This window comes from Panthera tigris, chromosome B2 (assembly GCF_018350195.1).
Source record: "Panthera tigris isolate Pti1 chromosome B2, P.tigris_Pti1_mat1.1, whole genome shotgun sequence".
Lineage (NCBI taxonomy): Eukaryota > Metazoa > Chordata > Mammalia > Carnivora > Felidae > Panthera > Panthera tigris.
Genome location: NC_056664.1, coordinates 5,072,999 through 5,087,854, shown reverse-complemented (window position 1 = coordinate 5,087,854; position 14,856 = coordinate 5,072,999). Strand labels below are relative to the sequence as shown.

The window sequence follows — 14,856 nt, the reverse complement described above, 5'->3', positions numbered from 1 at the left end:
TGGCAAGTTATTTCTCCATATAAAACTTGATTTTTTTTTTTAATTTTTAATGTTTATTTTTGAGAGAGAGAAACAGAGCATGAGCAGGGGAGGGGCAGAGAGAGAGGGAGACTCTGAAGCAGGTTCCAGGCTCTGAGCTGTCAGCACAGGGCCTGATGCGGGGCTCGATCTCACAAACTGACATCACCACCTGAGCCAAAGTCAGACGCTCAACTGACAGCCACCCAGGCTCACCTAATGTTCTTATCTCCTATGTTGAGATGAAGTCTGCCTCAGTGTTATTTGAGGATTAAAACCTTTACTACAGTGTCTTAACTAAATGCTTTAAGAATGGAAGTGGTTATTGGGGCTCCTGGGTGGCTCAGTTGGTTCAGCATCCGACTTTGGCTCAGGTTATGATCTCCCGGTTTGTGAGTTTGAGCCCCGCATCTGGCTCTGTGCTGTCAACTCAGAGCCTGGAGCCTGCTTCAGATTCTATGCTTCCCTCTCTCTCTGCCCCTTCCCTGTTTGCACTCTATTTTTGAGAGCGATAAACTTAAAAAAAAAAAAAAAAAAAAAAAGATGATTAATCTACAGCAACACTGTCCAGGAAACTTTCTGAGATGTTAGAAATATCTTTGCTGTCCAGTGTGATGACCAGTTAGCCATATGTGGCTGTTGAGGACTTGAGATGGGGCTAGTGGGAGTGAGGAACTGCATTTGTTTTTAAATGGCTGCATGAGGCCGATGGCTACTGTGTTAGTGCAGCTCTGTTTTAGGGATGGGCCATTAGCCCAAAGATGGAATTAAAAACTAGAGGGGCACCTGGGTGGTTCACTCAGTTAAGCATCCGACTCTTGATTTTCAGCGCAGGTCATGATCTCAGTTTGTGGGTTTGAGCCCCATGTAGGGCTTCACGCTGACAGTGTGGAGCCTGCTTGGGATTCTCCTCTCTCTGCCCCTCCCCAACTCATGCATGCTTTGTCTCAAAACAAAAAGTCACTGTACGCATAAACAACATGGACAGATCTCCATGACGTTGAGTGAAAGAAACAAGGTAAGAGTACCTGCTGTATGCTTCCATTTAAATACAACCAGAATCTTGATAGAAAGCAAATCATTGCCTAAGGACCTTGAAGTGGTTTTGAGAGATTTCAAGAGGAAACTTGGGGTGATAGATTTTTAAGCCTAGCATTTGGGAACTAGTTGACAGAGAATTTGGAAGAATTACTTTTAGGTGAGTCTGATTTTCCTTTTCTTTTTTTCTTAGTGTTTATTTTTGAGAGCGAGAGGGGGTGTGAGTGGGGGAGGGACAGAGAGAGAGAGGGAGACACAGAATCTGAAGCAGGCTCCAGGCTGTCAGCACAGAGCCCAACGCAGGGCTTGAACTCACAAACTGTGAGATCATGATCTGAGCCGAAGTTGGACACTTAACTGAGCCACCCAGGCGCCCCAGGTCTGATTTTCAATTAGGTATCTAAAGTCAGAACACCTCAGTGAAATGCCTTGAAGATAGAGTCAGAGGTCCATCACATCTGGCAAGTTAGAGTAACTTCTTTGACGTTGGCTTAAAAAAATTCGGGAGAGCTTCTGTAAGGATATCAATAGGTTAAGAATCTGTTGGAAAACCGTTAATGTGGGAAGCCTGGATTAGACTGAACTAATTTGTCAATATATTCTATACAGTTAGTATTACATACGAAAACTAACCAGGATGGCCCATAAAGGGTTGGAGGGGGAATACAGATGGAAAAATCCTAAATAAAATGGTAAATCTAATCCAGTTGTATCCTGGAAGATAAAACATGATGACCAACTTGGGGTTTATCCCAGGAATGCAAGATTGTTCTAGTTTTAGTGCACGCTTGAAATTCTGAACATTGAAGGTGGGAGGAAGCCCATAATCCTAATAAATAACAGCACGGATACGATTAAGCTTGGAAAAGAAGAAATTGCAACTTGATAAAACTATCTTCCTATGCCTAGCATCACATGGTGAATGGTTAAAGGCAAAGCTTTAGAAACTTGTAAGGTCATGAACTAGAGAAGAATGGACCACAATTATTACAAATTCTTTTCGCGGTCTCAGTCTGGTGCAATCAAACCAAATAAAGCTAATTATGGGAAGGAAAAAGAACTCATTTACATAAGAAACAAGAGCAACCAGAAACAAATTAAGTGGCCAGATTTTAAAATATCCCTACATTAATTGCTTTTCTATACACTGGTACAAGTTTAAAAACAGTGGGTATGGTCGCGGGGGTGGCGTGGTGAGAAGGTCTGTGAAGAAAGTGAAATGTTACTAAGATGTATGTAGAAAAGCTATTCTAAAAAATTTCTGAACGTGTCTCTTCTTGCCTTTCTTGGAGTTCTTTGTAAAACAGAGAAACTAATCCTGTCTGCCATGAACAAAAATGGGATTCATCAGAAGACTACAATGGTCCTGAGGAAGCAGAAGTCAGAGTGGCACTGGGGACCCCGAAGCAGGTGCTAATCGACGTTGTCTTAGTGCTGTTTGATTTTCTCCCCTTTCCTGAGATGGCAAGATTGGCATAGCCCGGCTTATGTCACTGCTCCTCGGAAGGGCAAGATGGCTGGGTTGACGGTCTCTTAAGACTACACCGTGGATGAGATATCCCCTCAAAAGAAATGAAATGTCATCAGAAGAAAAATTGATTCTAACGAGCCAGAGCACCACACATGTCACTACGCAGCCTTAGGGCCCTTGAGACTTTGTTTAGAAAAACCACCCTGTGCCCACCCTGCCTCTTCCAAGATACCTCAGTCGAATTTTAGGTTTTAGCTAATGAGGTCATTATCTTTCGCCCAAGAAGGATAGGAGCTGGTGTGTCTGAGCTCCTGGGGCCTCTGGGCAGGATAACTGAGGTGTGTGCTGTGTATTTACTAGAGCAGTCCCTCAGTAGGATCACAAGTTCCCTTTTACCTAGATAGTAACTTTTTGATAACACACCTTCTATCGGCTTTCTCCCCAACCCTGTTCTTAGTTCCTTAGGTCAATCTTGCAAATACGGTCCCTGCATTCAAATTCTTAACTGGAGTTCGCTTCTAGGAGAACTCAAATGTTGGGGAGAGATGCAGTTGTAAGGAGCAACCAAGGAAAGTAAAGTAACTGAGTGTTAACACTTTGGTAAACCAGTTTTAAATTCCAAGCTTAGCATATGAATGTCTCAAGGCCCGCTTCAGCCTTTTATTTTACCACCTTCAACTTCCACGTGTGCTAGAGTCCAAAGAGGAATCTGAATACAACAACAGAAGCCTCATAAGCTACGTTTCCATAGATAAAATGTTAACCAAAAGTTCTCTAAGCATTGTCAGAAGAGGGGCCTTAGCAGTTTCCGGTTAAGCATGTGAGTCAAACCCAGCCATTTAGCTACTCTGTCTCCCTAGACCCCATTAAAAATGACAGTAATCTATAACAGACATAATCTCACACTGATGAGTCAGTTAATAGCCAGGGAGGATGAAGGAAAAGTGACAAAACAGGGCACAGAAGGAAACTTAAACAAAAATATGAGTATTGCTAAGCAATCCCATTTCTAGAAATCTATTCCACAGATATGTTCCCACACATGTGAAATGATCTATATTTAAGATCATTTAATGATCTATTTATTTATCTATTCTATTTATTCTATTTGTTCTATCTTATCTATTTAATAGATCTACTTAATGATCTATTCTTTAAGGTATAGAACCTAGACCAAGATAAAGTATTGGCAGATACAACACCATCTTTCACAGAACTAGAACTAATAATCCTAGAATTTGTATGGAAGCACAAAAGACCACGTATCGCCAAAACTATCTTGAGAAAGAAGAACAAAACTGGAGGTATCACCATCCCAGATCACAAGATGCACAACAAAGGTGTAGTAATCAAGACAGTATGGCACTGGCACAAAGATGGACATATGGGCGAGTAGAACAGGCTAGAGATCTCAGAAATAAACCCACACTTTTCTGGTCAATTTATGATGAGGCAAGAACGTACAAGGGGAAAATACCATCTCTTCTATAAATGGTGCTGGGAAAAGTGGACAGCAGCATGGAAAAGAATGAAACGGGACCACTTTCTTACACCATACACAAAAATAAACTCAAAATGGGTTATAGACTTAAATGTGAGACCTGAAGCCATAAAAATTGTTAAAGAAATCGCTGGCTATGTGTTCTTCTACATCAGTCATAAAAACACTTTTCTAGATAGGTCTCCTGAGGCAAAGGAAACAAAAACAAAATTACTTTGTTGGGACTAAACCAAACTAAAAAGCTTCTGCACAGTGAGGGAAACCAGCAAAACAAAAAGGCACCCTCCTGAATGGGAGAAGATATTTGCAAATGACATATCCAATAAAGGGTTAATATTTAAAATATATAAAGAACTTCTGTAACTCAACACACACACACACACACACACACACACACACACACATAATCCAACTAAAAAATGGGCAGGGGACCTGAATAGACATTTATCCAGAGAAGACCTACAAATGACCAACAGACACATGAAAAGATGCTCAACATCACTCATCACCAGAGAAATGCAAATTAAAACCACCATGAGACATCACTTTACACTTGTCAGAATGACTTAGATAAAAAAACACAAGAAATAACAAGCGTTGGCAAGGATGTGGAGAAAAAGGAACCTTTGTGCACTGTCGGCAGAAATGTAAATTGGTACAGATACCATGGGAAAGCAGTATGGAGGCTCCTCAAAAAGTTACAAGTTGCAATTAACCATATGATCCAGTAATCCCATTGCTAGATGATTACCCAAAGGAAATGAAAACACTAATTTGAAAAGATAAATACACCCTCTCTTTATTGCAGCATTATTTACAACAGCCAAGATACGGAAGCAGCCCAAGTGTCCATAGATAGATGAATGGATAAAGGAAGTGTGGGATAGATGGCATATAGATTATAGATGTGCAGAATAGATGAGTGGATAAAGACGTGAGATATAGATGATGTAGGTATATAGACAATGGAATATTACTCAGCCATACAAAAGCAGGAACTCTTGACATGGGCAACAAACAGCATGGATGGACCTGGAGGGTATTACGCTAAGTGAAAGAAGTCAGAGAAGGACAAATACCAGATGATTTCACTCATGTGGAATTCAAGAAACAGAAAAAAAGAGACAAACTCAAAACAGACTCTTAAATACAGAGAACAAACTGGTGGTTGCCAGAGGAAAGATGGCGTGTGGGGGGTGATAAGTGAAATAGATAAAGGGGATTAAGAGTACACTTATCATGGGACACCGGGGTGGCTCAGTTGGTTAAGTGTCCGACTCCTGATTTCAGCTCAGGTCATGATCTCATGGTTAGTGATTTGAGCCCCGCATCAGGCTCTGTGCGGACAGTGTGGAGCCTGCTTGGGATTCTTTCTTTCCCTCTCTCTCTGCCCCTCCCCCGCTCATGCTCATTCACACTCTGTCTCAAAATAAACAAAACAAAACAAAAAAAACCACTTGTCGCGATGAGCACTGAGTAATGTATAGAATTGTTGAATCATTACATTGTACACCTGAAGTTAATCTAGTATTATATGTTAATTATACTTCAATTTTTAAAAAGGTGAATACCAGAAAAAAATTGCTGCAAATAAAATGCTACTATATGTTAAAACAAGACTAAGAAAAGGGATATATGTACATTTCCTTGTATACAGATAGAATATCTCTGGAAAGTATTCTTTCCAGCAGGGAACCTGCTACTTTTCTAAATCTGGTGTTTTCGGGCACCCGCGTGGCTCAGTCAGTTAAATGTCCAACTTCAGCTCAGGGCCTGATTTTGTGGTTTGTGAGTTTGAGCCCCGCGTTGGTCTCTGTGCTGACAGCTCAGAGCCTGGAGCCTGCTTCGGATTCTGTGTCTCCCTCTCTCTCTGCCCCTCCCCTGCTTGTACTCGGTCTCTCAAAAAGTGAATAAACATTAAAAAGAAAATCTAAATCTGAGGTTTTCTTCCAGGAGTGGGAAACTCCAGTCCTGTAACACTCCTGGTTTCAGCAGAGGTGAGTGACCTCACTGACTATAGGCTTTGGGAAAAACAGAGCCTGGCTCTTCTCTTCTGAGGAGTGAGGAGTTTGAGGTCCTCTGCTGCTCCTCCAGGGTCAGAGGCTGGCTGAAGTCAAATGATCCCTCCAGAAAAATAAACGTATCGTCGGAAATGGCAGATCTCCAAAAATTAACCTCCTCTTCATTCTTTCTGAGGAAACTAGTGGAAAACCCGCTCCAAATTCAGGTGTGGGAGTGAACCAGAAAAAGGAAAGCAAAAGTATGTGGGATCCCTCAATAGTATGTGGGATCCCCCAACATGGGAGGGATAGAGGGGATCCCTGGTGGTGAAGGGAAATCCTAAAATCTTTGCTAGCCAGGTGGGAGGCCCAAATGGGAACAATAGCATGGTGGCATCTAGGATGGGGGTGGGGGTCTGTCTTCAAGAGGAAACAATTACTCAGCGTGTAAGTATTGGGTGGCTGAACAGTTATGGAGAATGGAAATCCGTGAATGAAACTAAGCAACACAACAAGGGAATCAAACTCCAGGGAAAACAGTTGTATGAGGAAGGAAACGATACTACACATACTACTTAGCCATGAAAAACGCTGAAGTACTCCTCTTGTTTTAATGGACAATTGTGGCACAATTATATTGAGAGACGAAGGGGAAACCCCAGCAAGGAACAGGGTTAGAACCTTAAGACCTTGTCAGTCATAGTAAGAAGTAAAAAGAAAATTACCTAAAATTGGGGGGAAAAAAGAATTAGCAATATATGTGAACTACTTATTTTTTAATGTTTATTTATTTTTGAGACAGAGAGAGACAGAGCATGAACAGGGGAGGGTCAGAGAGAGAGGGAGACACAGAATCTGAAACAGGCTCCAGGCTCTGAGCTGTCAGCACAGAGCCCGATGCGGGGCTTGAACCCACGGACCGTGAGATCATGACCTGGGCCGAAGTTGGACGCTCAACCGACTGAGCCACCCAGGTGCCCTTATGTGAACTATTTAGAACTAGGATAGTCATAATAATAAAACAATAATAATAATAAAAACCAGAAGAAACAGACAAAAAACCTCAAATGGTCGTCTCTGGGAGTGCGAATCAGGAAGGGGTTAAGGGACTGCTATTTCTCAGTCTGAGTCATTGTATTATTTGACTTAAATTTTTTTTAAAATGTTTATATTTGAGAGAGGGCACATAAGCTGAGGAGGGGCAGAGAGAGAGGGAGACACAGAATCCTAAGCAAACTCCAGGCTCTTAGCTGTCAGCACAGAGCCGGATGCAGGGCTCGAACTCACGAACCGTGAGATCATGACCTGAGCCAAAGTCAGGCACTCAACTGAGTGAGCCACCCAGACACCCCGCATTATTTGACTTTTTAAATTATGTTTGTGTATTACTTGGACATTACTATTAAAATTTAATTTTAAAGAGCATTAACAGGGGCACCTGGGTGGCTCAGTCAGTTAAGCGTCCGACTTCAGCTCAGGTCACGATCTCACAGTTTGGGAGTTTGAGCCCCGTGCTGTCAGCACAGAGCCCACTTTGGATCCTCTGTCTCCCTTTTGCCCCTTTCCTGCTGGTTCTCTTTCTCTCTCTCTCTCTCTTAAAATAAACTTCAAAAAAATAATAAAATAAAAAGCATTAACAAAAAGTAATTTCTGACCATGACCCAGTCTCTAAATGGGACTTCCAATTTTCAACCCTTAATCTACCACCATAAATGGGATTCTGGTTTGAGAAAGTCTGCATTCACAAAATTCACAGAGGATGAGAATACACAGTTGCTCAGCAGAACACAGCTTTCTCTGGTTTAACACCTGAGAACACTTGTGCCAAGATCCCTATGAATCCGCGTGATGTGATCAGCCCTCCTATAAGAAATACAAGCAGGGATCACAGAACTGCATTACCATTTTACCGTCACATTGAAGCACAGCTCAGTCAAAGCCAGTTTGTGAAAAAGGTGAAAAATTCAACATCCACTGGCTGCAACTTAAGGCAACTGTCAATGTGCCTTTAGGCACTTGCAATAAATACTGCTTTTTGCACTAAAGCTTTTAATGAGACTGCGTAGCACAGAAGTCAAGTGCAGGCTTTCTGCTACTTATTCTCTAACCGATAATACAGGGATTGTGTACATCATTGTAGGAAAACCCAAGAGCCTACCTTCAGGCTGTCTCTAGACGTCTGAACACGCGGCACCCCGGCTCCATCCAGAGTTGTACCGGTGGAGTTGAGTTGAGGTTTTATTGAGTGTTAATTGCCCCGAACTTTCAGCTGGCCTCACGTGCGAAGGGATCATGCTTTGGTGGCCAGAAAACCCTCTCAGATAAAGTCGTGGCAGCTGGATGATGAGAAGATCAGCACTGAGATAGGGCTAAAAGGGCACAGGTGGGGTAGTGTCCATTACGAGAGGTGGCTGTGGGCGAGGTTAGGGTTCGGCATTTCTAGGTGCCTTGGCTTAATGTCATCTGATGACCCCCCCCCCAAACACACCATTGCTCCTAACAGTTGTATAGGTAATGCATCGTTCACTGAATCCCCGTTTTATGAACCTACATTTTATGAGGTCATTTTATTTTTATTTAAAAAAATTTTTTTAAAGTTTATTTATTTATTTTGAGAGAGACAGAGATAGCACAAGCGGGGGAGGGACAGAGAGACAGGGAGAGAGAGAGAATCCCAAGCAGGCTCCGTGCTGTCAGCTTAGAGCTCGATGTGGGGCTCAAACTCATGAAATGTGAGATCGTGACCTGAGCTGAAACCAAGAGTCGGACACTCAACTGACTGAGCCACCCAGGTGTCCCTTTATGAGGTCATCTTAAACAGCGGTGCTTTTCATACGTCTGGTTATTTCGGTCACCGTGATGGTTGATAGAGAATTTTTCAACTGCCTAAAAGAAAAAAACACTTTAGGGTACTATCTCGACTTGTTATTGTTTATTTCAGTTTTCCGGGTTAATGCAACGGTAGCTGCCCTTAGAGAAATTAATTCCTGTGAAAACCAATGAGGAAATATAGCACCTCTGCAAAATTCTCAGGCCACCCAGACCAATTCTCAGCCGCCAGTATTTGCAAATGATATTTCAGATTACCTAAGTCTCTAAGCTCCTTCATGCAGGACACATTATTGCAGGTCATGACAGAGAGAACGTAGCAAGCCCAAAATTTAACAAGGAGGTGTTTGTTGATTTCAGTTTTGATGACAGAATCGACTCTGTACTCAAAAATCCTCACGAGGATAGGGATAAACTTGAAATTCTTGGCTTTCCTCTGGCTGGTAGGATTTAAGTAACACCAGCAGGCTATACTCTGGAGCAGCAGAATCTTTACTTTCGGTGCCAGCTGGTGATTTTGCAACAAACTGGCCACTTCTTTGATGTGCTCAGTGGCGTATTTCCCAGCCGTGGGTCCTCCTGGAAAATAAGTATTTGCATTTCAGAAGTATTTGGCGTATCTAGGAGCTGGTGACATTTGAGTGCTGATGTGTCCATATTCCTTTTGCTGTATCCTGACACTTTGGATGCTCTGAATTTTCCTTTTCCTTCCCCCCACCCCCTCCTGGTGTGCTGCTGTGAACAGGAAAAAGTATGTTGATAAGCACAAAACACGAAAGGGACTGGAAGTTCCCCGCCTGTCAAAGTCTCCTCCCTGGCTCCTTTATTCAAGCACCTACTTGAGTAGGTGTCAGGACTCAGTACTTCAAGATGAACAGAGCAGACAAAACAGAAAACCAAAACACTGCTCTGCAAAGCCAGGGTGTAACTCGTAAGAGAGGTTTTTCATGAGCCGTCCCTTGCTGTCCTGTTCTCTCTGATGTCTCATTTCTCAGCCTGACTCTTGCAGATCTGGAACCAACGTGACCTTATAAGATTGCTCTTGCTTGGGAACCCAACCTGGTTCCCAGACTGACCCCACCTGAACCCGGGCTCTACTTTCCTCGTATACCGGAACCCCAGACTGCCCGAGTTCAAATCTCAAACCCTAAGAAGGTACTGGCCAAGAAAACACTGGACGAAGACTACTCAGGAGGTGAGGAGTAGCTGGCATACTTGGCCAGATTCTAGCCACTGGGGTTTTGACCTGGCTTGGATTTCTCTTAGTGGCACTACCACAGTCCCGTGGACCCAAGGATGTTCTAGCCAATGTTAAAGCTTTAGCTGAAGCCTGGGCATAGGCTCTTTCCCTGCCTTCTACAAGTGTAACTAAGACTGAGGTTACATACCATCAAGTTAAAGAATTCTGACTCTTTTATAACCACCCAGCTCTTCCCCCAAATGGTGAACAGAGCTCTACAGGGAACTTTCTCAAGTGGTGGGCGCCATTTATCCTTCCTTCACATGGGAGTCCTCCAGCTTCTTTCTAGCTCTGTGCCACTGGTTCTCACCCATCCTGGCACCTAGGACCCCTTGGTTCCTGAAAACGGTAAATGTTTTCTCTCACGGACGCCATTCTTTGAAAAATTTAGTCTATCAAATTACATCTAGGCAACCCATTAAAAAAGAGATCAGTCATCTATGATACTTATAGCTACCAGAGCTTCTAATCAAGAGACGTGTTGTTGAAGATTATGTATAAAATTTCACTGCATATCCTGAAATTTATTGGAACAAAAAAAGTGGAGTTGAGTTTAAACCTGATAATCATTAGAGTGGTGTGTGTTTGAGCAGTTTACCACGTAATTTTCTGGCCAAATATACATTCACGGTTGCTTTTCACTGATGCCCCAAGTGCCTTCCTGATAGGTGTTTTAACAGCCTTAGGCTTTTAATGATTTTTCTAAGGTAGTTTCTGTGTAATGCATTTTTGCAAGATAAAAAATGGGGTGCCTGGGTGGCTCAGTCGGTTAAGCGTCCGACTTCGGCTCAGGTCGTGATCTCACAGTTTGTGGGTTCGAGCCCTGCGTCAGGCTCTGTCTGTGCTGACAGCTCAGAGCCTGGAGCCTGCTTCAGATTCTGTGTCTCCGCCCCCCCCGGCCCCCCAACCTCTCTCCTGCTTTCTCTCTCTAATACAAATAAACATTAATAAAATAAAAATAAAATATCAACTGGTATTACTCTGTGTTGGAATCATATCACTAAGTTGGAATTATATCAAGTCGGTTTAGATATTTTATTTTTTAAATAATAATGAGAACTTTGATAGGCAATTTCAGTATAGTTGTTTTTAATAAAAGTGGGAAAGTTCTTACTGAGTAGTTTATTTGATGGACATTCTTTTTTAAATTAAAATTAATTAATTAATTAATTTTTAAATTTACATCTAAGTTAGCATATAGTGCAATAATGATTTCAGGAGTAGAATCTAGTGGATGGACACATTATTTTAAAACATGAGATCCTTAAGGAGAAAATGATTAGTAAATATCTTTGGTGGTACAAAGACAAAAAACTAAAAATTTAGGCAAAGGAAATGTTATTGGAATTTTAAGATCAGAGCTATGAAAATCACTAACTTACAGCATTATAACAAGCAGAAGATTTTGAAAGACCTACATTAGCACAGCTGGTTAAATCAGTACCAGCATGGGGCTCCTGGGTGGCTCAGTGCCTCAGGTCATGATCTCGTGGCTCGTGAGTTCGAGCCCCTTGTGCTGACGGCTCAGAGCCTGGAGCCTGCTTCAGATTCTGTGTCTCCCTCTCTCTCTGCCCCTCCCCTGCTCACGCTCTGTCTCTCTCTCAAAAATGAATAAACATTAAAAATAAATAAAATAAATAAAAAATAAGTCCGTACCTGTGAAGGCCAACAGTCCGATTCTATATGCAGCCTGAGCCCTCTTCTCAATGGCTAGAGATTGATTCTTCAATACACGACCAAGCACCACGAATTTTTCTTTGTGAAAAATACTCTCAACCGAAGGGATATCTTCTTCCTTCTTCTTAATGAAAAAGCGCCTAACAGTGACATTCCAGAACTTCTGGAGGCGCTGATACAGCCCCACAAAATACTGGTAGATCTGAGTTGAAAATTGCACATAAGTATGTGCCTTAGACATCGTATGAAAAAGGCCAGTGGTGCTTCAGTTATCCTTGTGTTGTGGCAGTTGAAGTCAACAGTCTAGAACTCTGGAATGCATCTCTTAGCGACACTGGAGAATGGAATACACAAATCAGGGGCAAGCAATGGAGGCCTAAATTCTTCAGGCCGCCATCGAAGGCCTTCTACAATTTCAGTCAAATCAAGTTCACTTATACGCCTCTGGTGCACGGAATCTCAGCGTCGACCACACTGGCTTCTCCTCACATACGCCAGGAGTGTTCCCGCCCTTGTCCCTTTGCTTGCACAGGATCTACGGGAACTTGCCTGTTCTACGTGGCTTATTCCAACACATCCTGAATTTCCTTTCATAGCATTGTGGCTATTCTGCTTATTTGTCACGGAATCAGAGTTTTCCTCCACATCATGGATTTCCTATGTTGGCCCTATTTTGCTGAGAAAATAGAAGCAGTCAGTGGAAGGCATGGTTGCCTTCATTGCGTCCACCTATCTCCATCCGTGCACATATACTCCAACTGTCCTGTTGTTATGGACCCCTCTCCATTCCTGCAGGACATTTCGTGACTTGTCCCACTCAAGGAGATTGCCCTACAGTTCTTCTCTTGCCTTAACTAAGTTTTCCATGTTGACTGGATCCTTTTCACATCAACAAGCAGGCTGTACTTGTTCTCAAAAAAATAAAACACTCTCTTGACCTCATAGAACCCCTCTGCCAAGTTATTGCTCTGTTCCTGTTTATACAAAAACTTTTCTTTTTTAAATGTTTATTTTTGAGAGAGAGACAGAGCGTGACCAGGGGAGGGACAGAGAGAGAGGGAGACACAGAATCCGAAGCAGGCTCCAGGCTCTGAGCCATCAGCACAGAGCCTGACACAGGGCTCGAACCCATGAACTGTGAGATCATGACCTGAGCTGAAGTCAGATGCTCAACCGACTGAGCCACCCAGGCGCCAAAAACTTTTCAAAGAGTTGCCATACTTAGTGTTTCAAATATTCTTCCACTGTCTCTTGGATGTACTCCAAAGATGGATTTCAAACCCATGAATCTTCAGGCTCACCGATGACCTTCATTCTGCTGAGTCCAATTCTCAGTCCTCAGCATTGGATACTCCTTTTTCCTTGAAACACTCAATTCACCTAGCGAATAGCTTCTAAGATGTCACACTTGATTTTTCTCTTGCTTGCCACCCTTCGTTTTCCTTTGCTGGTTCCTCTTCTCTCTATGACCTCCAAATATTGGGGTGTTCCAAGACTGTTCCGTCACACACACACAAATATATTTTAATATTTCATTTAAAAAATTTTATTTATTTATTTTGAGAGAGAGAGAGAGAATGAATAGGGTAGGGGCAGTGAGAGAGGGAGAGTGAATTCCAAGCAGGCTCCATGCTGTCAGCTCAGGGCCCGAGGTGGGGCTCAAACTCATGAACATTAGATCATGACCTGAGCCGAGATCGAGAGTCAGATGCTCAACCGACTGAGTCACCCAGGCGTCTCATATTTAACATTTTATTTTTTGAGTAATCTCTACACCCAACATGGGGCTTGAACTCACAGCCCTGAGATTAAGAGTCACACGCTCCCACCAACTGAGGCAGCCAGGCGCCCCCCTCCCCAGTTTTGTATTCTTAACTAGATTTCTCACCTGGACTCCAAACACATTCAGTCACCAACTTGACAGCCATCCATTTGGATGTCTACGTGGCTTCTCAAATATAACATGTCCAAATCAGAATTCGTGCATTTCCTGTCTAAGCCAGCTGCTGCTCAGGTTCTCTGTCTCGGAAGAGGGCACCCCGATCCTTCCAGCAGTTCAGGTTGAAATTTTTGGATTTATCCTTGGCTTTTATTGGTCTCGCATCTCATTTCCAACTTATCGACAAGGCTCTACTGTCAACGTAGAAATTTGGACGGCGGGTCCCTCTCCATTCCTACAGTACATTTCATGACTTGTCCCACTCAAGGAGACTACCCTACAGTTCTTCTCTTGCCTTCTACAAAGTGTACCTGCCTATACTCTTCAAATATATCAAGATACGGAAGCTCAAGGAAAGGGGGAGTGACTACTGCTGTGAGAAGAGCCTTAAAGAGACATGACAACTAAACATGTAATCCATGGTTGGAACCCTGTATCCATACGCGTGTGCATGCGAGTATGTGAGCACCTGTGCATGTGGGTATGCGAGCACGTGCATATGCATGTGAAGGCTATAAAGGATTATTAGTGGGACAACTGGGAATCGTGGACATGTGTTGGCCAGCACGGCAGCCACATGTAGCTTTGGAGCACGTGAATGTGACTAATCTGAATTGAGCTGTGCTGTAAGTATAAACTACATACTGGATTTCGAAGACTTAGTATGAGAAAAAAATAAAAAGAATGAAGGTGCCTGGGTGGCTCAGTTAAGTGTCCAACTCTTGATTTTGGCTCAGGTCATGATGTCATAGGGGAAGGGGCAGAGAGAAAGGGAGAGAGAGAGAGAATCTCAAGCAGACTGCATCATCGGTGTGGAGCCCAGTGCAGGGGCTCAAACTCACCAACCGTGAGATCCTGACCTGAGCCGAAATCAAGAGTTGGTTGCTTAACCGACGGAGTCACCTAGACGCCCCCCAAAATGTATTATTAAAGTTAACTTCCCCTATTATTTTTACTTTTTAAAATCTATTAGAAAAAAGATTAAAAATAAACTGTGCCTGCTAGTAAAATCTAAAACCCCAAGCATGGCTCCTCTTTAAGGCCATTGGACTTATTGTTACCTCTTCTTCCTGGGGATATTCACGTGGTTCACCCCTCAGTTCCTCAAGTCGTTGCTCAAATGTAATTTTCTATTAGGCCTTC

At 42.8% G+C, this 14,856-nt stretch overlaps 1 protein-coding gene across 1 annotated transcript; it reads right to left on the bottom strand.

The window, feature by feature from the left end:
- Nucleotides 1-8,945: 8,945 nt before the first annotated feature.
- On the bottom strand, nt 8,946-12,220 carry ARMH2 (armadillo like helical domain containing 2). The gene is made up of 2 exons (XM_007074423.3): nt 11,754-12,220; nt 8,946-9,436 (listed from the first exon to the last, which is right to left on the bottom strand). Exons 1-2 carry the CDS (start codon nt 12,013-12,015, stop codon nt 9,009-9,011), a joined length of 690 nt encoding a protein of 229 aa, XP_007074485.2. The 5' UTR covers nt 12,016-12,220; the 3' UTR covers nt 8,946-9,008.
- Between the last annotated feature and the right edge of the window lie 2,636 nt (nt 12,221-14,856).

Coding starts and splice junctions, on each gene's coding strand:
- ARMH2 (XM_007074423.3), bottom strand. CDS start 12,015: ATGTCTAAGGCACATACTTATGTGCAATTTTCAACTCAGATCTACCAG. Junction 9,437..11,753: donor CGGACTGTTGGCCTTCACAG/GTACGGACTTAT, acceptor CTTATTTTCCAG/GAGGACCCACGGCTGGGAAA.